Below are 25,652 nucleotides of genomic sequence, written 5' to 3'. Positions count from 1 at the left end.
TTAACAATTATTATAGCTACGATTTATCAATCTGTATTTATGGAGAAACTGGTGGAGTTTTGGCCAAACAACACAGCTCGGGTTTCGTATCCTATCACAGGTAAAGTGAAAGCTGAGCTGTAATCGGTTGCTCTCAGCAAATTATATCAGTTTTTATTTTACACAGATAAATCTGGGCCTATGTTTTTGTGAATTTACTTTTCATCTAGGCTCTTGTTGAAGCTTGATCCATCTCCGACTGACTATGAAACCGACACAGTAGAGATTTTTGGCTTTCAATGGGTGACTGAAACTGCTCTTGTAGAATCAACCAATCTCCTATTTGGATTGCTCAGGTAGACTTTTTTTTGTGTATCTATTGCAGAATTAAGTATGTGTTTTATGTGGTTTTCCACACTTGGGCCATGTTCCCACGTAGTAAAACACCAGCCGCTCCGTGACCCGGCCGGGTCACGGAACAGTCGGTGTCAGAGAAGATCATCCGGGCCGTTACTGCAGTCACTGGATGATCTTCACTGCCGTTGGATGCGGGCGCATCAGTGTGCGCCAGCATCTGAATTCCCCGCCGCTCACAATGGAGCATGCGGCCGGAGCCGCACGCTCCATTGTGTAAACTGAGAAGTTTTCTGCGGCCTCTATTCAATGAATAGCGACCACAGAAAACTGACATGTCAGTTCTTTGCATCGCCGCTAGAGATCCCGGCCAGAGTGCGTACTATGTGTAGTCACTCCAGATGGGATTTCATAGATGGCCGCACTTCGTAAGCGACGTAGTAATCACGACCGCTGTTGCAAATCGGCAACAACTGCCGTGATTATTACATAACTTACGTAATGTGAAAAAAGCCTTAAAGGGGATGTATCACCTAGATTAATTAAGTATTAAGATATTGAAATGTACTTTTTTCCCCTCTTATCTGTTTCTATTTTCTGGTTTGTAATTTTTTTAACGTTATATGTAAACCAAGTGACATCCTTCTGAGATACACTCTTCTAAAGTCGACCCGTAACAACACACAGAAGGTTACGTGGTACTACAATGTTTATTGCACATACATTTATAGGAAATCCTGATGGGATTGCAGACATTAGGCCTGCGTGAAGCATAAAAAAAATAACTATCCCAGAGTTAGAAGAAACTAAGAAGCATCCATCTTTGCATGTTTTAACAGAGTACAATAGGAGTACCTCTAAGGTTACTTGAGAAAAGTAAATCAATAGTGACATAACCTAAACATTCCAAATAATAATTTCATTCATTAGAAGAGATAAGAGAACCTTGAGCACACTTTGGTCCGGCCTAACCCGAGCGTGCAGCACTTTATTGGCAGTGGCTGAAGAAATTGGATGCAGGCCTAAGGCTGCCTGGAAAACATGGATACAGCCTTTGCCCACGTTCACACAATCTATATTTTCATTAAAGGACAACTCCCGCGGGACCCCAAAAAAAAACAAAACACAGACACCATACTCACCATCTCTCCGGTGACGATCGCCACTCGATTCGCCCACCGTCCGCCTCTCCGTCGCCGCCGTCCGCCATCCAGCGATGTCTCCAACTTCCGGGTCCAGGGGATGGAAAAGGCTGCCAGTGCGCTTGCGCACCGGCAGCCTTTTCATTGGCTGGAGCGCATCACATGGCTTCCAGCAAGCTCAGCCAATCAGGGCTGAGCAAGCTGGAAGCCATGTGATGCGCTCCAGCCAATGAAAAGGCTGCTGGTGCGCATGTGCACCAGCAGCCTTTTCATCCCCATTCACTTTGCATGAAGACGCCGAGGAGGAAGAAGACCCGGACCGCCCCTCGGCTCTGACGTCGTCGTCACCAGATGCCGCCCCGGAGAAGAGGACCGTGACGATCGTAATAGGTAATGTATACATTCCTTAACTTCCGGGGTGGGGGTCGGGGGTCCGAAAGTGGGGGAAGGGGGCCAGGCCGGGTATTTAACCACATTACAAAGTTATATAACTTTGTAATGTGTGTTAAATGAGCAAAAAAAATTTTTTGTGGGAGTTGTCCTTTAAACAACTGCCGTTGTTGCAGGTTTGCAACAACAGCCCTTATTTAATGACACTGGCCGATCGCATTGAACTCTATGGAATCCCGGACCAAGTGTTTACACACTGCGTACACTCCGGCCGGGATTCAGTGCGGACGCACAAAAAATTGACATGTCAATTTTGTGCGGGCACAGTACTGGCCGGTGTGAACTTCACAAACAACTGCACAGAACGGCCGCTGTCTTAAAGCATGTGAACGTGGCCTATGTCTGGTTTTATGTTTTTTTTTAGGGCTCCCTAGGGCTGAATTCAAATTCTTCAGCCACCACTCATTGAATGCTGCATCCGAGTGTGCTTGAGGTTCGCTTATCTCTGTTCATTATAGATATAGATATATAGTGTGTGAACCATAACAAGGACAATAAAATACTAACAGTTATATTCATGGAATTAGACTCTTTTTAAGAATAAAGCGTATTTTCCAAAAATACTAGAAAGCTATTTTCAGAAAAGCATAAACACTAGTGTATGTGTGCCTTTTTAAAGGGATTATCCAGTGTTGACATTTTTTTATATATTGCTCCATTCTTGGTAAACATAATAAGCACCTTATGCTGTCCTCTCTGTGCTCCCCTTTGTCCCACTGACTGCGGCTCTGTTACTTCCAAGACCAACTGGTCTCGGGAGTGACGGCTACTTCCAAGACAAAGTTTATCTTGGAAGTAGCGGAGCTGCAGTCAGCAGGGGCGCTCAGGGAGGTTACGAGCATAATTCGTTCCGAGACCATGCTTGTAATCCAAATCCACTCTTAAACCAAAGCAAATTTTCCCATAAGAAATCATTGATATTCAAACAATTGGTTGCATACCCCAAAAATAATGATTTATTATTCTGAATAACATGTAAAATAGATGAAACAAACATTCAGAAGCAGCAGAATATGTGATATTATAAGTTACTGTACAGTAATGGAGAGGATGGGTAACACAAGGGCGGACAGAGACTCAAATACATGCAGCGCTCTCTGTCCGGGGTTACAGCTATGAAGATATTACCTCCACAGTCCTGTCCCCTGATGTAAGCCCCAGCCTGAAGTGGATCTGCTATGATTTGTAAGGTGAGGGAGTCTTTCTGGGTCAGAGTACAGTGCTGTAGACCCCGTTATACAGACCATGCCCCTCCTCCACTCGCGCTTCCACCCAGTACAGGGAGCTCTTAAACCAAAGCAATGCTCTTAAACCAAGTCATAATTTTGAAAAACTGTGATCTCTTAAACCAAAACGCTCTTAAACCAAGTTACTCTTAAACCAAGGTACCACTGTATGTATATATATATATATATATATATATATTAAAAAAAATAAAAAAATAAAATTGCTGCAATAGATTAATGCCTTTAGTGATTATTAACCATTATATGGTTATGCCTAACTCTTTCCTCTGTAGTAATGTAACTTTTTTTTTTTTTCTTTTAAGGCAAAAAATAAATGCACTTGAAGATTTATTACAGCCAATTTCATTTGACTTTGGTAAGTTTTTTTTTCACCACTTATTATTGAAAAGCGCCATTATTTCTTTGTAAACATTAAAATGGTGAAATTATTCTGTAAGCATGCTCCCATTCTAACAGGAGACATGGGGCCCAAGCAGTTTGACCTCCCTCCCCCATCCTGTTGATAGAGTATAACATTGTCGGATAGGAAAAGCCATTGAACACTTGCTTGGTTTAGTTGTAAAACTCAAGTTGATAATATATTTAGATTGGTGTGATTAGTGTGATTATAACTATCTCCTGGCAGTATGCAGTAATGTAATATGCAATGACAGGAGCAGCCAATCTGCCACATGGTTAATAAATACCCCTATGATACACGATCCCATTGGGGTAGATTTATACATGGTGGAATGTATATACTGTAATTCCACAGTACAGATGTAGTTCTGTGATTTTTCTTTCTTTTTTTTCCTCCTGTCTATAATTTGATCGTATTATATATTCTCATGCGACTATTAAATAATACTAAACAAAAACACACTCTAGATGTTGAAAAATAATGTTATATTCTGATGCATTTTCTTTATCAAGGACAAGTGAATAACATCCACAATGAGGCTGAAGAAATCCGAAATCAGTGCACAAAGTTTTTACACTATGTAAAAGTATTTTTATACAGGTAAGCACTTTCTTGTAATATTAATTACTTCATCTTGAACATACAAAATACCTACATATCGGTGCAATGGTGTATTTACAGCTTTGTGTTTTTGTTTTTTCTCTTATCTTTTAATAATAGATGAGGGTAAGGAGCAAATAGGAAATGATTTCAAGACTAGCTTGAAAGTATGCGTTGTGCTTGGTTCTCTTCCTTGTCTGCACTTTTAACACTTTCAGTGGCTTGAGCTGAAGAAAGTGGAGTAGCTGTCCGTTTGCTGTTTGTTTTTGTTTTTTTCAAAGAGCTTTTAAAAACTGAGAGGTAAAATTTCATTTATTTCCAGTGGTGTTTCCCAACAGTCTAGCACTGTCAACTCTGATTGGATAGTGTTAGACTGTATAGGGCACTCCCCCAATAGGTAACACCCACCTGGGTATTCAGTCTTACATGCCTAGTAAGAATAACAGAGGATCAGCACATTACAGACCTATAAGAAAAGATGCTCCAGAATTATTTCACAGGCACTTGCATCTGATTGCTAGAACATGCAGGCAAGGAGTGCTTATAGGTCCATTTTGTTGTGGTCAGTGATTGCATTGGCAGGTCAGATCATGTTTTATCGGGAAAATATTACCATTTCCAATTAAGCTCTTTATTTCCAAAATGTAGAGAGGGAAAAAAAATAAATAAATAAGAAATATATATATATATATATATATATATATATATATATATATATATATATATATATATATATATTATTTATTTATTTATTACAGGTCATTATGAATGCAGCGATACCTATTATTTTGTTAATTGTGGGGGGAAAAGTGCCACACAAGAGGTTGCGCGTGTAATGGTGTAGTTACACAGACAGATTTTTTTTTTTTTTTTTCACGCACCCTAAAATAAATTAAAAAGTAAAAAAAATATATAAATTGGGTATCGTCAGAATCATTATAACCTGCAGAATAAAGACAATTTTGTACTACTCTGAACCCTATAAGAAATAAAAGGCAGTTACTAATTTTCCATCTCGCTTCCCCTACAAATGTTCTAAAATGTGACAAAACTGAAAGAGGATTGAAGGGAACCTATTATCCGTTTCATGCTGCCCAAACCACAGAGCATGAAACGGTGATACGTTCTCTTACAATGATGTGTAATTTACAGTGAAATGCTGAGGAATCCTAGTTTTAACCCTGTCTGGTAACAGAAATTCCAGTCTTCTGGGCAGTCCCTAGTGGCTGCTCTTTACACCCCCAGACTTAAACGAATGTCTCTTTATTTAGGAAGTCCTAACTGCACTAAGGTGCCACTTAAGCCCCAGCTATCAGACTGACATCTCTGTCCTGTACCTATCTCCAATCAATTCTCATTACAAGTTATAGTTCTGTTCAGGGGGGAAAATGTGTGGTGTGTGTGATATGGCCAAAAAAATAACATCTTGATTTGTAAGTTTTTTGGGAAATTCGAATTTGTGATTTTTTTTTTTTTTTTTAAAGAGAACCAATCACCTGAAATTAACTGTCCCTATAATAAAAGATTCTCTGTCCCTAAGTCTATTCCTGAAGATACAGACTGCCTGTGCAGTCTGTATCTTATGCTTTTACCTAATCCAGTATAGCGGAGAAGTAAGGCCGGGGGCGGCCATCTTGATGACGTCACAGTGGTGCGTTCCAACGCTGGAACGCAAGGGACGTAATCAAGATGGCGTCCGGCTTTACTGCACCGCTACAGAGGAGTAGGTAAAGTATAAGATACAGACTGCAAAGGCAGTCTGTATCTTCATGAAGTTTATTTCCGCCCATGATTGGTTCTCTTTAAATAAATAAAATAATCGATTTCCAAGTTAGTGTCACTTTTGTTATAGCTTTCAAAATCTAAACCCAACAATATATGTGAAATAGAGCTTTTATTGAAATATACATTCATTATTTATTTTAGCTATCATGCTGTAAAACAAAGCTGTACTTACAAGAGCTCCAGGTCCAGTCTCTTGAAGGCAACTTTTTAGTCTTGGTTTAAAAAAAAAAGAAAAAAAAAGACTGTTTATTAACCAACTGCACATGTTCAAACGACTTTGAGTTTCTATGGTTGCTGTTTTCTACTGCAAATTTATTATAAATGTGATTTTGTCATATTCTATTCACCACATCTATTGTGTTCTCATTGATGTGTTGCAGTGCAGTACTCTTGTATTCTTGAAAAGTTTTTTTTTTTTTTTTTTTTTACAATAAAAATTGTTAAATAACGAGAAAAAAATAGAGACCAAATACATGAGTCATAACTCAATAGGTCCATTAATTACATGACTGCCTTCTCTGTTACTGAGCAGATGACCTGGGAAACACAGGACTTGATGTGTTTTAGACTCTTTGGAAAAGGAAAAAAAAGTCCGAACACAGGAAGTGCCGTGTTTTCCATGATAACTAATAAAAATGAATTTAAATTGCAAACTTGCTTTATATCACATCTACTGTTGATTTAGGCTTTGAATGTGATAACGACAGTGACACTTTAAGGCCAAATTAATTTGATTAATGGCCCATCCCTCATTGTAAATAAACAGTACATACTTGCAGCTGTTATCAACATGAAAAGCATCCAAATTCATACACACACAGTGTGTGCCTTGGATTACGAGCATAATTCGTTCCGGGACTGTGCTTGTAATCCAAATCCACTCTTAAACCAAAGCAAATTTTCCTATAAGAAATCATAGAAATGCAGACAATTGGTTCCACACCCCAAAAATAATTTATTATTCTGAATAACATGTAAAACAAATGAAACAAACATTCAGAAACAGCAGAATATATGGTATTATAAGTTACTGTACGGTAATGGAGAGGATGGGAAACACAAGGGAATGAGCAGGGCAGATGTGGGCACATACAGTACATGCAGCACTCTCTGTCCAGGGAGAGAGGGGATACAGCTATGGAGAGATTACCTCCACAGTCCTGTCCCCTGATGTGAGCCCCAGCCTGAAGTGGATCTGCTATGATTTGGAAGGTGAGGGAGACTTCCTGGGTCAGAGTACAGGTTTGTAGACCCCGCTATGCAGACCATGCCCTTCCTCCACTCGCGCTCCCACTCAGTACAGGGAACTCTTAAACCAAAGCAATGCTTTGAAAAACTGTGAGCTCTTAAACCAAGTTACTCTTAAACCAAAGTACCACTGTAATTTATATTTTATTTATTTACAGTGGTACCTTGGTTCTCAAACTGCTCAGTTTTCGAACTGTTTGGAACTCAAACTATATTTTCAAGGAAAGTTTACTTTGGTTCTCAAACTCTGCTTGGTTTTCAAACACTTTTCGAGCCCCCAGTCTTGAAGTACTCAGTATCTCAACGTTTTTGCGAGTGTGGATGGTGGGTAGTATGTGGTAAGTTTAGCACTGGTGAGGCTTCACATACAGTACAGCACTGTATAAGACTGCTGAAGTGCATATACAGTACAGTAGTAGTAAGTCAGTCCACCACCATCTCCTATCCGTTACAGTGCTGGGATGGGAGGGGGGACTCTATACAGCAAAGGATGAGTGAGGAGTTAGTGACTACTGTACTATAATTGCTGGTTTTGTTTCTTGTGTATAATGTACTGTACAGTATAGTGTTCTGTATTGTACTGTAGAAATTAAACTATGCACTTTTCAATGTAATATGTGTACTGTAGGTAATTATTGGTGGGTGCTGGAACCAATTAAACACATTTATATTATTTCCTATGGGAAGACACTGCTCAGTTCTCAAACTGCTCTGTTCTTAAACTATCTTCCGGAACTAATTAAGTTCCAAAACCGAGGTGTTGTTGTGGTTGTGTTTGTTGTTGTTGTTGTGTTTGTGGTTGTTGTTGTGGTGTTTGTTGTTGTGTTTGTTTGTTTTTTTTACCACAAGATTTTGTAGCATACATTTACATTATTATAGAGCTTCTTTAGGGATATCACCACAATTGATGTGAATGTTTTTTGTTTTGTTTAGGTTTCTAGATTCCTCAAGTCACTCTGAAGGGTCACTAGCTCATCCATATGAGGAATTGGATGCTGAGCTTCCCTCCAAACTGATTGAAGAGCTACATGGGCTAAGTTTGTACATAGGAAGTTTGTGTGATCTCCCAAACAATGTTCTTGGAGCATTTTCTATTCAGCATCATGGCAAGGTTCGTTCAAGATGTCTTTCTTGAATCAAGGCTAACACTGGTGTTATGCACTATTCCTGGGTGTAGTTAGCAGGTGGGAGAAATGGTATCCACTACTGAATGCATGGATTGCCTGAGTTAAGGTGCGTATACACCTTAGGCCCCGTTCCCACTGAGCAAAAGTAGCAGAATTCCGTGACGGAATTGTCCGCCGCGGAATGCCTTTAGCCTCCCGCTCATAATGGGAGTCTATGGGAGGCGCGCGCTCCTGCTCTGTACACGCTGAAGAATTAACATGTTCATTCTTCAGCGCGTACAGAGCAGGAGCGTGCGCCTCCCTTAGACTCCCATTATGAGCGGGAGGCTAATGGCATTCCGCGGCGAACAATTCAGTCGCGGAATTCCGCTACTCTTGCTCAGTGGGAACAGGGCCTTATACTAAAGTTAGCTGAACCCACTGCCACTGGTGGGTTCGGCTGCAAGTATAGTAGGGGGACTCTCGTATGACAGATAATGTTCAATGAAGACCTGTGATGGATTTCTGCCACCTGACCCTCTTATTTTGGGGGCAATAAGCTGCTGCCAGAGCAGTTTGGCTGTGGCTTACATCTCCCCATAGAAAATACATGAAAGTTCAGCCACATTCATGTGTATGTGGAGAGCGGGAAAGATATCTGACGGCCGAGGAATGATTTGGCAATCAGTTCTTTAACCCCTTCCCGTCAGTAATCTGTATATATACATGTTCCTACTGCACATACCCCGTGCAGTAGAAATGTGTGTGTGTAATATATATATGTTCATGTAACTGACGGGGGCTTCCTGATGTGAGCGGGATCGCTGCACTAAGAGCGATCCGCTCACATCAGTGTCCGGGCCGGCGGTGATGAGAGGCAGCTGCGATCCCGCAGTGGCGTCTTATTAACCCCTTAAACGACGTGATCTATAGCGATCGCGGCGTTTAAGGTACTCAGTGACAGATCAAGCATCTGTCACTGAGGGATTGGGACCTCCGCAGCATGGCCCTGATCGCATGTGCCGACAGGCGGGGGTAAGCCTCTTACCTCCGTCCTGTCGGATCAGCGATCCATGTATAGAGTCTGCTCTCAGGCAGGCTCTATAAATAGATTGCCGATAACACTGATCTATGCTATGGCATAGCATAGACCTTTTATATGCAATCTAATGATTGCATAATTTACAGTGAAAAAATGGGGGGGAGTTTTTTAAAAGTATTAAAAAAAACCTTATACACCCCCCCCCTTCCTCCCCCCAATAAAAGTTTAATATACCCCCTTGCCCATTATAAAAATATTTTTAAAAAATAAAATAAACAAACATATATATCATAGCGTGCGGAATTGTCCGAACTATTAAAGGGGTAGTGCGGCGCTAAGAAATTATTCACAAAATAACACACATTACAAAGTTATAAAACTTTGTAATGTATGTTATGTATGTGAATGGCCCCCTTCCCGTGTTCCCCGACCCCCGCCCGTGTACCCGGAAGTGTAATCTAGTCAAAGACGTCATCTTCTGGAGGCCAGCCGACCCGCTCATGCCGGCCCCCCTCTGCCACGTCATAACTGTGCTCAGCCGCAATTGGCTGAGCACACTTATGCTCAGCCAATCGCGGCTAAGCAGCTGATGACGCGGCCGTATAACTTTGTAATGTGTGTTATTTTGTGAATAATTTCTTAGCGCCACACTACCCCTTTAAGATATTACATTATTATTCTCGCACGATGAACAGCGTAAATGGGGGGGGGGGGGGGGGAACAGGACTGCTGATTTTTTTTTTTTTTTTTTTTTATATTTTATGTCAGAAAATTTTTTATAAGTGATCACAATTTTTCTGTTACACCAATGTGATATTAGTAAAAACTAGAGATCATGGCGCAACAAAATGACACCCCAACCAGCCCTGTAGGTGGAAAAATAAAAGCGCTATGGCTCTTAGAAGGCGGGGAGGAACATTGCATTAATTTGACCCGGACTTTTGTGCATTAAAAGGCTCTGTCTTGAAGGATGGGCACCTTTAGGATAAAAGCCCTGATACACAGGGTGATTATGAGCTGAACAGACATATATCTTTCCGCGCAAAACACTGACGTGGAAGGCCTGTACCGGAGTCTCTGATATGCTCATATTCTACTGGGAGCGGGGGAACTGTACGGATATGTGCTGTGCTTTAATGACAGAGCCGCCTAGCCTAAGGGGCTGCAGCACCGAGCGCTTTTAGGGGAAGTACAGAAATAATTTTTTATTTTTTTTTTTTTAAATAGGTTTTACCAGCTTCCTGGCATTTGCTTCATCTTCACCTGGATATACACTGGTCTATTTTGGAAATCCTGCAGATTTTGGGGGAAAAGATGCAAGGTTGGTTGGTTTGTTTATTTACTTATTTTTACGAAATATGCTTTGTATAGCAAGAATGAAATTGAAGTATGTGGGTATGTTCACACCGTTTTTTGAGGTGAAAATACGGCCTTAAAAACTGAATATACGGCCATAAAAAACATTGTGTGAACATACTCTAGAGTAGAGAACAGACAGTAGAAACGTACAAGTGTGTCAAAGTCCTATGATCAGGATGTGAACACAGTCATATAATCATCAAATTGAACAGCATGGATTTCAGAGAATTACAACACCATAAGCATCTATATTTGAACTAGGTAGAAAGAACCCAGGAGATAATTCAAATTACAATACAGTAGGGTCAGTATTTCTTCCAGTATTTGCAGGAATCCAGCATAGCAATGTAATATTAGAGATGGACACTAAGGTGAGGCTGCTCATTGTTTTCAGGAAAAAAAAATTAAAATCTCTGACCTGTTACAGAACAAGCGCTGTATGTATAAAGCTTATTTAGAGAACAAAAAGATACAAAAGCTAGGTGGTGCGATTGCAGTGAAAAGGTAGGGAGATAGGCCAAGCCATCCTCATCTATACTGAGTCAGTACCAAATGTAAATGGAAAATCACATTTTAGTACATTAGTTAGTTTTTCTTTGAGTTAAAAATAACCATTAAAAAACGATCCGTTAGACTGCAAAAACACAGTGGGAACTCCCCCAATGGGGGAATAAAACAATCACAGTAACCATGTATACACCGCTGCACACTACTGACACTGTCTACACTAATAAATTTGTTCTTAAACAATAATAGCTTCTGAATTTTTTGGCCTAAATACAAAATGCTATGTTTGGCGGAAAACTAACACTGCACACCTCCCTAGACACTCCATTTCCACCATGAAACATGGTGGTAGCAGCTTCATGCTGTGGGGATGCTTTTCTTCAGCCGGGACAGGGAAGCTAGCGAGAGGTGATGGGAAGATGGATGGAGCTAAATACAGGGCAATCCTGGAGGACAACCTGTTAGGTGAACCTCAGTCACAGTCTTTTAGAGCCCCTATCAGCAGGGCAACGACCCTAAACATACAGCCAGATCTACAATAGTATGTTTTACATTAAATCAGAATGGCCCAGCCAAAGTCCAGACCTTAATCCCATTAAGAATCTGTGGCAAGACTTGAAATTTGCTGTTCACAGACACTTCCATCTAATCTTGCTGATCTTAAGCTATTTTTCAAAGAAGAAAAAATATCAGCCTCTACCTGTACGAAGCCGATAGAGACCAAGTGCCCAGTGCTTTGAATTTATTTTTTTTGCCCTATTATGTTACATGTTAATTGTTTAATTCTCTTACGTAGGTCAAATTGTTTATGCTCATCAGTATATAAATCTGATTGGAGAAAACTTAACCAACGTGAGCTTGTTTGAAGAGCACTGTGAAAACCTCTTGTGCAGTCTTATTGCTCTTGCAGCTACTAAGTATTCCAAGGTACTTTGTTCTTAGCAGGCTTTACTTATAGGGAACATCACATTATTTGTATTTATCGGCAAAAAGAGAAAGCAGGGTCCAGTATTGACTATTTTAGAAACCGTTGAATAAGTTGAAGTTGGGTGATCTCTACTGCCCCATATCAAAGGGGCATTAATGAGAGACAATGGGGTGGGGGATAAACAAAGTGTTGTCACTAGTAAAAACTAAAACAAAACCCTACAAATTGACTCACTTTTATTTTATTTTTATCTGTTAGATGTAACTTTCCTGATAAACCTGACCTGTTTACAAAAAGGGGTATAGCTTCATTCTTGAAAATGTTTTACTAGTCATTGACAGTTTTCATTGGCAAAAGATTACAAATGGTGTGTGTGTGTGTGTGTGTGTGTGTGTGCGTGCGCAGCTCAAGGCTACGTTTCCACTTTGGGGAAGGCAGCCGTCTGGTAACATAGACGCTAATTATTATCATGATCGTTATTTGCGGCCGTATTTGCCCAGGTATGTTTCCAAAGTTGAAACATATCCTTAAAGAGAACCAATCATCTAAATTTCACTGTCCCTAATATTAAAGTATCTTTCCCTAAGTCTATCTATAAAGATACAGACTGCCTTTGCAGTCTGTATCTTATGCCTTACCTACTCTTTCGTTTCTGTGTAAGCAAGGCGGGGTGCCGCCATCTTGATGACGTCATTTGCGTTCCATCGCTGGAACGCAAGTTACATCATCAAGATGGCGGCGCCCTCACACAGAAACAGAAGATTAGGTAAAGTACAAGATACAGACTGTAAAGGCAGTCTGTATCTTCATGAAGTCTATTTATGAAGATACAGACTGCCTTTGCAGTCTGTATCTTATGCCTTACCTACTAGTTTGTGCCGGTGCAGCAGGGCAGGCGCCACCATCTTGATTAGGTCCTTGCATTCCACCGCTGGAACGCAAGTGACGTCATCAAGATGGCTGCGCCGGCCCTGCTGCACCGGCACGGAGTAGTAGGTAAGGCATAAGATACAGACTGCAAAGGCAGTCTGTATCTTCATAAATAGACTTTATAAAAATACAGACTGCCTTTACAGTCTTATACTTTACCTAATCCGCTTCTTTGGTGTAGCTAGGCCGGGCGGCCGCCATCTTGAAGACGTAACTTGCGTTCCAGCGGTGGAACGCAAGTGACGTCATCAAGATGGCGGCCGCCCGGCCTTGCTGACGCTTTGCATGATGGTAGTTTTCTTTTGAAAAGAGCCGGCGCGAGGCAGGAAAGTAAAACGTGAATATTTTAAAAAACAAAGCTGTAAAATTTATTTTTTTTACAAATGTTGGTAAAATCATTTACATCTAATTATGGAATAAAAAAAAATCACTTTAGTCCATGATTGGTTCTCTTTAACCATCCTTTGTGAAAACTGACGATGCTGCGACCAATGTTTTTATACCATAAAGAGATACAAATGTTTTTCTGAGTGCTGCCCCTTTATATACTGTATTTTCTGCAGGTTTGGAAAAGAGACAATGAAAGGTGGAGGTGAAAGAGTATTTTTTTTTTTTTTTTATGGTATATCTTATAACTTATACATGTGTGATCCATAAGTTGAAGAAAAAAACAACTGTTATAAAGCCTGATTGGCAGGGATATATAACAATGATATGCTTTGTTTACTAGATGCGACCATCAGAAGCTTTGAGCGTTCATATTTACCCATGTCTATGTATTAAGGAGATGTGGACTTTACTTATTCAACTTCTTGATCATAGAAGTAAAGGATCTTCTTCAGAGGTAAGGGTCACTATTGTAAGAAATAGTATTTTCCTATTTTAACCTTGTAATAGCACTACACCGCCATTTTTGCAAAAATCTACACATGTGTAGATGGACTTGTCTTGCAGTGATGGCTACCTCAGCCAATCACTGGATGCGGCACTGTCCCACTTTAATTAGGGATTTGCTGAGCAGGCTGTCATTGCTAAGATGAGTCCACCTCGAAAGTGGTGGTGGGAACCAAGAACCCGAAGGAGTCACAGGAGAGAACCCTTGGAGAACATGATTAAGTAAGAATAGCATGTTTGTGTTTTATGCAGCCCCACAAGAATAAAATAAATTGGCAACACTAATAAGATTTATTTAGTGTACCTATCGTTTAAATAAACTTTTGACATGTCAGAGGTTTGTATCGATGGGGGACCGGGTGCCAAACCCTTGCTGAACGCTAGAATTAAGGGACAGACACGCTCAGCAGCGTATGCTCAATCCCTTCATCAGTAAACTGAATCGTAATGAAGTCTGTAGAACTTCTGGTAGATATGATTACCGGAAGTTCCATGGACTCCATTATAATTCTGTCCACTGATACTTTAGCAATACAAGCGGAGATGAAGGTGGGAGTGCAAGAGTCCGCTCCTTCGTTCTAGCAATCGGTGATGGTCTCAGCACCTGAACCCTAATAGGTACACTTAAGTGTCACTGTCGTTTCATTTTTTTTTTTTTTTTTCAGAAATCAATAGTACAGGCTATTTTAAGAAACTTTGTCTTCATGGTTCTCTATGGAGAGGGGAGGGGTGGAGGGGCATGAGGCACCAAAAGAGGACAGCAAAGAGTTCATTTACAGCTACATCACCGGGATATATTATGAATGCAAAAAATGCCATATTCGCCTAATAAACCAATTTACAACGTTTCTTAAAATCGCCTTTGAAAAAAAATGAAACAACGGTGATACTTTAACATGCATTTCAAATATACACCAAAAACATGACAACATGTGGAAGGCTTTTTCCAATCCTAATTTGATGGTTAAAGGGGAGCTCATTAGGCTGGATAACCACTTTTAAGGAGGTATGTTGTTAGATACTATCAATGACGACATCCATCTGTATGGTATGGGTGTCGGTGGACGTGCGGCATGACGTAAAAAAAAAAAAATAATGATGACATGGCTTTTTGATTTTGGCTGTGGTTGGCAATGGCCATTTATTGACAGGGATGATTTTCTAGTAGTCCTGGTGAATGGTTTTGGCCAACCATAATATAAGTTGAAAACAGTTTTGCAGCTAGATAGTTAATTGTTTTGTTTATTTTTATTTAATTTTTTTTTGTAGAGTTTCTGGACTGTAACCAGTTCTTTGATGGGGCACTTTCTTCAGGGATCCACTGGAAATGGAGCACATCCCATTTGTAGTGTGGTGCAATGTAAAGATCCTTTGGGATTCTGCTGGTGGTTAATTTCACATTTTGCACCATTGTATCTACTAGATCGAAATGGCATTGCAGAAGAGCATGTGAGTGTTTGTTTTCCTTTTCCTTTTCCCCCCACAGCCGTTACTCCCGTCCATCACCTTTTCATCCCCTACAGATTTTTTAGCTGCACTTTTGCAGGTTTCTAGATTGTCCCAAAAAAGACAGTGTTCACTGGCTAGTCATATCTTTACATTTGTGCATTTGCCGTCTTCCATGAACTCCATAGCATTAGATTGTTTAGCTTGTCATTCACGCCATAGCATGTGCATCACAGGCTGCTACATGAATGACCAGCAGAACAATCTAATGCTATGGTGTCCGTACTAATCCTGGAGTTTACCTATTCTGAGAGAGTGTGACGCTTACCCCCATCCTGGAGCTCTGAATGCATCAGCCCTTTTTTTTGTTTAAATATTTGAGTAAATAATATCCAAATTAGCAGTTATGTGAATTGGGTGCATTCCCTAGCCTTCCAGTGCACTGCTTCAATCTCCCAGACACTATGGGAAAAACGTTTTTTAATAAACATCCTCATCAGTCACGTTAGTGTGTAATGGACTTCAAGATCGTGCACATGCACAGTAACAGAAATGTCACTAAGGAGGCCATTCATGAATATTGAGAATGGGGTATTTTTTCCCCGAAGTGGCTGGGTGGACATAACAGAGCAGAAGATGGCACATCCAAAAAAAAGGTATCCAGGTTTATTTTAACACATCAGAGTGCAATGTTTCGGCTTTGTTAGCCTTTCTCAAGCAGTGGTACAACACACAGTGCAAACGAGGTATATATAGCACACAGTATAATCATTGTGGGTAATCAATCAGTGATAAAGCAATTACTTCAGAATATCAAAATATCAAGTGCCACACTGGTACATGTGAAAAAAATGTGCAATCATATAAGACACGTGATGGTGTCTCTGCGGTGTTTTGGTTGATCTCCCTGAGGTCAACCAGCGTCCTTTTGCATGCACTTACTAGTCATTGCTCCCACTAGCCAGAATCCTACTCCACACTGATGAGGGGCAAAAACCCCGAAACAGCTGTCTGTGGATGGATACCTTGCTTAGGTGGTTTCCTTAATTGGACACATTCCTTGGCTTGGTTGTTCCTTCCCGGAGGAAGGTCGGGCTAGTTCACTGACGTCGAGACACGTGATGGTGTCTCTGCAGTGTTTTTTTTGCAATCATATAAGAGGACCTAGGTCCTAAGTGACATGCAAAACTGATTGTATAACACGGCAATCTGTACATATAAAATATTGGCATTCATCTAATTAGATTCCTATCCACCCAGGTGCTCCTACTAACAACAAAATTATAAACAAATAAACCCATGTGGGTATACATACATCGGGCAGGCTCGGGGATACTGCAGACAGGGAAGCACCGTCCCTCCATGGTGACTTCATGCCGCGGCGCCACTCACCAGTGTCACGTGATCGGACCCAGTCACATGACTGCCTCGTCTGGCATTGGGTCTGAGCATGCGCCGTGTGGGCGACACCGACCGGAAGGACGTCGCTCACCATATGCAGTAGAAAAATCCCATATTAAATACATAATCTACTTAAGGGTGCGTTCACACCTACAGGATCCGCAGCAGATCTGCTGCAGATTTGATGCTGTGTTCAGTTATTTGAATGAAATCTGCTGCGGATCCGCAGCAGAAAATACGCTGCGGATCCGGTAAGTGTGAACGTACCCTTAAGCTGGAACTCGTCATGAACAGCACACATTGTCCTTAAAGCTGGAACTGGTAATAATCTAGTAATAAACCATGTCTCAAAAAAATAATAGGGCCACAGGACACCAATGGAAGGAGTGTAGAGAAGACAAAAGAATTATATGCATACATTATAAGAAAGGACCTAAAAGCCATATCTTGTGAAGGTAAAGGGCTCATATATTGGGAGTGCGTTCCAAACGCCAACTTAGAGCGCTTCTGCTATGCCTGTCTGACACCACAGTCACTCCAGTCGGGGTGCTGAACTCCCAACACGCTGTGATACCGTGGGTGGACATAGCAGCACAATAAAATAGCAAATTTGCATATTAATGTTGATCTACCTATAACAGAAATGGACCAGTGGTTTGAAAAAGGAATTGGACCGATGCCTTTATGGTCTCTAGTGCTATCACAGCATACCACAAGGTTAGTGTGGACTAACCTGGTCATAGATTAAAGTGTAACTCCATTGAATTTTTTTTTTTTGCAGAAGTAGTACAAGCAATTTTAAGAGACTCTGTAATAGGTTTTATAAGGCAAAAAAGCCTCCCCCACAGAGGAGGAGCAAAGTGAAGACTGGTTCTGCTGTGTCCATTATAACCTATGGAGGGGGGAGCGGCTGAGGGGGATGAGTGAACAGGGAGAGCAGGCAAGCAGCTTTACAGTTTGGAGACTGTCTGAGCACATAAAACACTGGATTCACATGTCAGAAAGGTCAGTGCTTATCTGGGAGCTTGGTGAGAGAAGATTGCAATGTTTGCAGGGCTGCCTTTTCTCCCCTCCATCGCCTTTCTCCATAGAGCATAATGGACTCAGAAATCCTGCTTCTTTTGAGGTGAGGGGGTAGGTAGTAAAACAGCCTTTTGATTACAGAAGGAAAATTTTTGCTTAATAAAACCTATTACAGAGTTACTTAAAATCACTTTTACTATTGATATTTGATTTCTGAAAATGATATATAAATGACAATTACACTTTAAGGCCAAGGCTCGAAATACAGAGAAAAGCAGCATTTTGGGATGTGGACTTTTTTTTTTTTTTTTTTTTAATTCTAATCTTTTATTAATTTTACAAGTATATAAAAAACTGAGGCAACTCAAATAAAGACAGTCTTTCCGCTGAACAAACAGACAAGATCCATATAATATAACATAATTCCTAAGAAAAGAAAAACCTTATTCTCTATACCTATAAATAGAGAGCAGAAACTAGTATTCTTGAAAATTTCAAAGCCTTAAAGCGTAACTGTCATTTCAGGGTCATTTTTTTTTAAAACATTAAATATCAACAGTACAAGCGATTTTAAGAAACTCTGTAATAGGTTTTATAATCCAAAAGAGTTTCCTTCTGGACTGAAAAAGCAATCTCCCAGCCTCCCCCCTCACTTCAGAAGAAGCAGGATTTCTGTGTCCATTATGTGGCTATGGAGAGGGGAGGGGCTGTTAGGAGTGACTGAGCACGGAGCAGTCTTGCACAGCACAACACCCTGCAATCTTCTCTCAGTAAGTTCATAGATAAGCACTGACTTTTCTGACCCCAGAATCCTGCGGTTTAGGTGCCCAGAGAGTCTACAAACAGCTGACCTTCATGTCACCTCTTCCTGCTCCCTCGGCCCCTCCCCCCTTCATAGGCTTACAATGGAGAGAGCAGAGCCCGTCTTCACTGGCTTCTCTGTAATGAAGACGTGTTTGCCTGATAATGCATAGATTAGAAGTCGGGGGGAGGCTGGGAGATTGCTTCTTGAGTACAGAAGGAGGCTTTTTTGGCTGATACCTATTACCTATTACAGAGTTTCTTAAAATCACTTATACTACTGATTTCTGCAATAAAAAAAAGTATGACAGTTACGCTTTAACTATTATTCAGCCAAAGGTACACAATTGTCCTGACATTTGGGGGTTGTGGACTTTTTAAGCGGCTTACCTGACCGTAAATAAGGGACCAACTTCAGTTACTTTTCTTAAAAAATTTTATTTTTTTTCATGTTTGTACATATTTTAACAGGTTGAAATAACATCAAATTGGAAGCTTGTAGAAGACCTTTTAAAGAAATCTAGTAATATGCAGGTATGCTATCGATTACTATGTGCTGCAATTGGGTCTAAAAGGGTTCAGAATATGTTAAAAAATATCTATAATTTGTTCAAATTGTACTATTGTGTTTCTACTATTTTAAGAATGGAATCCTAGAGGACCAGCTTCGAATGTATCTACAGTGCTGTTTGTCCTTATGTGACCTCTGGGAACCAAATCTAACAGTAGCCACTATACTGTGGGAGTATTACAGTAAACATTTGGTAAGAATTATTAATTTTATGTTGTATAAAGAACACAAATGTAACATGAATTGTGGTTATAAGATATTCTGAAAATGGGTTTAGCAACTTTTATACCAATGTCCTATCTCTTTACAGAGCTCTCCTCTAACAATTCCTAACAAACTGGGCGTTTGTCATTTAAAAATGTGTTGTCTCTCCAGTGTTGCAATAAATGGAGTATTAAAGAGGGTGTCCCACCATTAAAGTGGTACTGTCATTTATTTAAACTGGTATTCTAAACAACGTAGCGATGAGGCGGCACTCCAGCTATAGTGAATAAAGCAAGTAAATTTATTCACCCATTATGTGCAATACAACGTTTCAGTTTCTCAATGAAACCTTTTTCAAGCAACGCGTAATGTCCCCCATCAGTTGTCCCCCATGTCCCTCCAGGACCCCTCCAGCTATAAATGCCTCTGATATGCTGCCATTCCCTTGCTCCTTCTTATTTTTACATGTAATTTCTACACTATACTTTGCTCCCTACTGGACACTTTAGGTATATACAGTACACAGGATTTGTGACATCACTGTTTGTTTGTTTGTTTGTTTGTAAAACATATCAAAAACTATATTTTGGGCTGAGTTGTCCTTTTACCCTCTTAGTCCTGAGCGATCACTAGTTATGAGACCCGGAGCGAGCTAAACTTTTGTGTCTGGACGACTTATCAGAAGTTTGGATAAATGGCAGTACTTAAAAACATATTCCTTATCCGCTTGTCTTAAAGCGGTTATCGAAGATGAGAGAAGCACAGCTCATTTCTTTCACAAATGGTACTGTGACAGTCCTTGGGTTGTGTTGGGTATTGCAGCTCTGTTCTATTGATGCAATTGGAGACAAGTTGCAATATCACCCACAGTGTAAGGATAGCATTGGTGTTGTTTTTTGGAAGAAATTAGCTTTGTTTTCTATTCCTATATAACTTCCACTATAACTTTAATAGTAGGGCAACCTTTTACCACTCCTGAGCTGTCCTTTTTACCAAATGCTTGCAATGCCCATGAAATAATAGTTGTGGATCACCTATTTTTTACAGCCTGTGCAGTACAGTATCAGTAAAAGAGCTTATCCAGCGAAAATCTTTCTTTCAAATCAACTGATATCAGAAAGTTCTATAGATTTGTAATTTACTTCTATTAAAAATTCTCAAGTCTTCCCATATTTATAAGCTACTATAAGTCATGCAGGAAATGTTTTATTTTCAGTCTGACACAGTGCTCTCTGCTGACATCTCTGGCCGAGACAGGAACTCTCTGTTTTTTATGAATCCCCATAGAAAACCTCTCCTGCTCTGGACAGTTCCTGTCTCGGCCAGAGATGTCAGCAGAGAGCACTGTGTCAGACTGAAAATAAAACATTTCCTGCATGACTTATAGTAGCTTATAAATATGGGAAGACTTGAGAATTTTTATTAGAAGTAAATTACAAATCTATATAACTTTCTGATATCAGTTGATTTGAAAGAAATAGATTTTCGCTGGACAACCCCTTTAAGCAGCGAAAACATTTAAACAGTTTTGCAATGATACATAATGCAGGGAGTTCCAGGATTCTGGGACGTAGTACATCTTCCGAGCACAGACTGTACTTAAGGAATGTGTGAATGCCCCTTAGTCTCCAAAATTTTATTAGACATATAGCATGCACTCTACTTAAAACTGCGATGGACAGATGGTAGCAGTGCACAACCAAAAAGAAGGCATCCAATGCCCTAAATACACAGTAAAAAAAAAAGCACAGTGGCACAAAATGATATAAATGCCCCACAAAAAATACACCAGCATACTGCAAGACATGTGAGCATTGAAAATAAAAATTATTTTGGACTATATTACTGCTTTATTTTCTATACATGAAATATCTGCCGTCTTAGTGTACATTTTAGTCATATTTGGTTATGCACTGTATCTGAACATAGCTGGATCTTCGAGAATACGGCACAGAACTGTCTTTAAAGAGGAAGGAGGCACAGTCCGATGCAAGACGTTGTGGCATAGTATACAGTATCTGTGTTGGACCGCAACCGTGCCATGTGCTGTGACATCAGACTTCCGATGCCTGAAAATTGAGCCTTCCCGGAGTACCCTTTAAGACGATTAGTCTGTGACCTGCAGTGATCCAACTGACTAGCAGGAAAAAAAAGATGCCTGCTGAAGGATCACAGGATATATACTGCAGTATTGTGTACGCTGCCATTTATATCTGGGACTATGCATCTTATGGGACACTTCATTCCCAGTAGGGAAGAGCAGCAGTACCACACGCAGCTACATAGACATAAGCTTTAGAATTGAAAGTCTACCTTTTAGAATGCATGCAATCTGTCTTACATGTTGACCACTTTGATATGTAGAGAGAAAGCGTTTTCTTTTTTAAGTTTAATTTTTTTTTATTGTTTTAGAATTTCTATGTTATCTTTCCTCTATTTTTGTGTTTTAGAACAGTTTATTTACTATATCCTGGCTCGGAATAAAACCATTAGCCAGTGTCTGTAAAACACCTTTTTCTATGCTGGAGGTCGTGAAAAGCTGCTGTTCTGATGAACAGAGTCCTGACTTGTACAAGTCTGATAACAGCTACCTTATTTTCTTACGGATCCTGGCCCGTCTAATGAAAAAGGCCAAAAATACTATTGGTGCACATCCTTGGAAGCAAATTAAAGGAAGGTAATTTTCAGTCTTTTGCTCACCTGTTTAGTTGGTATTACTGCTCCCTCTAATTTTTAATTTTTAAATATAATCTGCTGGAACACATTTGTAAAAAAAAATAAAAATAAGCAGTTTAGAATGAACTGATCTATTCTATTTCTACTTATACATTTTGGCATCTAATTTCAATCTGAATATCTATAGCTCATGAATTTGTTGTTGTTTTTTTTTGTTTTTTTTTCTTATGAGTGTTTTGTCTTTTAAAGGAAAAAAAAATATATTTTCTGGAGGGGGGATGTTAAGAATCACAAACCTAAATTATTATTTTCTACACTTTGACAGAATCTACTCCAAGTTCCATCAAAGGAAGATGCAGGAGCTGACAGAAGTTGGCTTGCAAAACTTTTTTACGCTTTTTCTGTTACTTGCTACTTTAGCAGAGACAGAAGATGTCACAAACCGTGTTTTAGACCTTTTACATTTTCTAGTCCCTTCTAATCTTAGTCCTGCTCAGCAGGCTCTAGTTTGGAGAGGGAATTTTGCATTCATACTTATTTATGTTGAGAAAAACATGGATATAAGTGTTTTGGCTGAAAAACTGTCTCACAATTTTCGGGAAACCGCCAAAGAGTTCTTAGTTTCTAAAGGAGACTATGGCCAGAAACATACACATTGGGCCCTGCTTTCCACATATGTTGATAGCGTCCAAGAAGTGTTTGAGACGAGCTGCTTTCTACAACTTTCAGAAGAAAAACTACTCAACGATGGCTTTAGTATGTTGCTGCCTGCTTGTCGGGAGTCAGAGTTAAGTGCGGTTCTTCATTTTCTTCAGACGGCAATTGCGAGACTAAGGTATGTCTATATGTATAGTTCTTACTACATTCAGACTTTACTATAGTTTCAGCTTATGTATGTGTATCTATCACATGCAGTGTTTTGATTTTTGTTATTAAGGTATTATAAAATTGAAGTCTACCTGTCGTTTTGTAAAAACCATTGTTATGTTAAACATATTGATCGCTCCTGGTCTTAGTGTTCAGACCCGGACTGCAGCGTGTCCTCTCCCCGCCTTGTGTAATAATAAAGAGTCGGGCTTTATTATAAGCCTGACTTTTTTTCCCCCCTAACACAGAATGAATCGGACCACAGGTCAGCACATCCTCTCGCGCTCAGTCTCCTGATTTGATACAGATCTAAACACTCAGACCTGGACCAATCAAAACTTTTCATATGTCAGACATGTCAAGTTTTTTTTTTTTTTTTTTAAATGACAGTGACACTTTATCTGATTTTGGGTATGTTCATAGATGCACTGCAGTGCAGATTTTCCCATTTAGCTAAAGTGTACCTGTCATTAGAACTACTTTCAAAACCTAAATCAACAAGGGAAGTGATATAAAGCATGTTTGTAATTTACGTTAATTTTTTTTTAGTTATCATGCTGTAAAACAGAGCTATACTTACTTGTATCCAGGTCCTGAAGGTACATTTTTAGTCTTGTGCTGGTTGAAGAAAAGAGACTGAACACAGAGTGCTGGTCATCTGCGCTCACAGAGAAGGCAATTGATTGTATTGGCCTGGACTTCCTGTGTTTGGTCCCTTTTCTTTTTTTCCCCAACCAGCAGACTAGAAAGCTGCCTTTAGGAGACTGAACCTGGATTTTAAGTAAGTATAACTTAATTCTAAAGCATGATAACAAAGAGAAAAAAAAAGATTTGTTATTAATGTAAATTGCAAACATTATTTTACATCCTCTGTTTTACATTTTAAGGACAGTACCCATTTAAAGCCCCTTTTACACAGGCCCATTATCAACAGTGTCAAAGTTCCAGCACTCGGCTGAAAAGCAGGAAAACTCTGGCTTGTCAGCTAATCGGATCTTTTGTGCGGTTTCAAGATTTTGCGCATTTATTGGGATGTGTGGCCAATATCAATTTATTTAAATGGCTGCACAATTTAATTGTGCCTTCTGAAAGTACCGCAAAGGAGCGCAGATCTCACTGGTCGTTGCTCGCTTGTTTCTTTGCATGGCCCCATATTGGTGCTGTGCAGAGACCTTAATATTTTTGAGTACATTGAGAAGCCAATGCTTGTTAATAGCAAGTAGATGTAGACATTTAAGTGTGGTCTGGACTAGAGTGGATCTGCACTTAGCAACTATTGAACTTATTATGAGTCGCGCCTGACAACGAGGAAAGGTAATCCGCAGAAAGTAAAGCATTGCAGATTTTTTTTTTTTTTTTTTTTTTCACCAATTCTCAGACTCACCCCATATACAGTGGTGCCATAGATTACGAGCATAATTCGTTCCGGGACATAGGAAATCATGTAAATTTGTTCCACACCCAAACTAATAATTTTTTTTTTTTTTTCTGAATAACATGTAAAACAAATGAAACAAACAGAAACAGCTGAATCTGTCATATTATAAGTTACTGTACAGTATAGCAATCAGCATGTGGAGTATAATGTATAGTAAGGGCATAAACCTTAAAAAAAAAAAAGTTTGGAGGTACAGGATGGAGCTGCAGATCCCCATAATGCAGTAGCGTAGTACAACAGGCTAGAATTATCTCCACAGTCCTGTCCCCTGATGCAAGCCCCAGTCTGAGGTGGATCTGCTATGATTTGGAAGGTGAGAGAGACTTCCTGGGTCAGAGTACAGGGCTGTAGACCCCGCTATACAGACTATGTCCGTCCCCCGCTCCCCTCCCACCCAGTACAGGGAGCTCTTAAACCAAAGCAATGCTCTTAAACCAAGTCACAATTTTGAAAATCTGTGAGCTCTTCTTGCAAAATGCTCTTAATACAATTTACGGAGAAGGATCAGAGCGGCACTCCGTGCAAGCTGGTGGTGCACGAGGAAAGGAGTGTAGTCCCAAAGTAGTATATCGAATGGAAATCCCGGCACTCACCATATTCATCTCATAATTTTATTTGGTTCAAAACCGTAACAGTGTGAAACAGCAGAACGCGTTTCGGCTATATGCCTTTGTCAACTGCCACAAGGCAGTTAACAAAGGCATATAGCCGAAACACCTTCTGCTGTTTCACACTGTTACGGTTTTGAACCAAATAAAATTATGAGATGAATATGGTGAGTGCCGGGATTTCCATTTGATATACTTAATACAAGTTACTCTTAAACCAAGGTACCACTGTGTGTATGTAACATATATATATAATTTTTTTTTTTTTTTTTTAATACTGGCATATGACTGCATACTGTAGATCTTCCTTTTGTATGGCTGCGGTAATTCAGCTGCTATATCTCGTAATTCAGGGCTTCAGGATGCATAAGCATTGAGAAAATTCCAGTCTAATATTTTTATGTGGTTTTCTCAAGGTGACAAAGTGTTTCCAATACAGCAGTAACCCACGTGTTCTATTGTGGCAGATCATTAACGACGGACGCCTAGGTGCGTGTCCTGCTTACTGTGAATATGTACCGTAAGGTAGCCGACTTTTGTCTTCTATGTAAAGTTTAACCTATGATATATTCTCCTTTTTAGAAATTACAAGGGTTTCTAATTTCTTTTGGAATATTCCCTGTGTTTTTTTTCTGTGTGTCAGATG

At 39.9% G+C, this 25,652-nt stretch overlaps 1 protein-coding gene across 1 annotated transcript in view; it reads left to right on the top strand.

Moving 5' to 3' along the window:
* MMS22L (MMS22 like, DNA repair protein) overlaps window positions 1-25,652 on the top strand; it is a 60,168-nt gene that overhangs the window by 4,054 nt on the left and 30,462 nt on the right. Inside the window, exons 2-13 of the mRNA XM_069974184.1 lie at window positions 210-335; window positions 3,475-3,527; window positions 4,085-4,172; window positions 8,139-8,316; window positions 10,581-10,674; window positions 12,016-12,146; window positions 13,808-13,921; window positions 15,241-15,420; window positions 19,114-19,176; window positions 19,287-19,406; window positions 21,868-22,094; window positions 22,419-22,928. Coding sequence (XP_069830285.1) covers window positions 210-335; window positions 3,475-3,527; window positions 4,085-4,172; window positions 8,139-8,316; window positions 10,581-10,674; window positions 12,016-12,146; window positions 13,808-13,921; window positions 15,241-15,420; window positions 19,114-19,176; window positions 19,287-19,406; window positions 21,868-22,094; window positions 22,419-22,928 — 1,884 coding nt within the window. The remainder of the gene's footprint in view (window positions 1-209; window positions 336-3,474; window positions 3,528-4,084; window positions 4,173-8,138; window positions 8,317-10,580; window positions 10,675-12,015; window positions 12,147-13,807; window positions 13,922-15,240; window positions 15,421-19,113; window positions 19,177-19,286; window positions 19,407-21,867; window positions 22,095-22,418; window positions 22,929-25,652) is intronic.

Source organism: Dendropsophus ebraccatus, chromosome 6 (genome assembly GCF_027789765.1).
Source record: "Dendropsophus ebraccatus isolate aDenEbr1 chromosome 6, aDenEbr1.pat, whole genome shotgun sequence".
Classification (NCBI taxonomy): domain Eukaryota; kingdom Metazoa; phylum Chordata; class Amphibia; order Anura; family Hylidae; genus Dendropsophus; species Dendropsophus ebraccatus.
The sequence above is the reverse complement of the archived record's forward strand: the minus strand, read 5'-3'. Positions and strand labels throughout refer to the sequence as shown.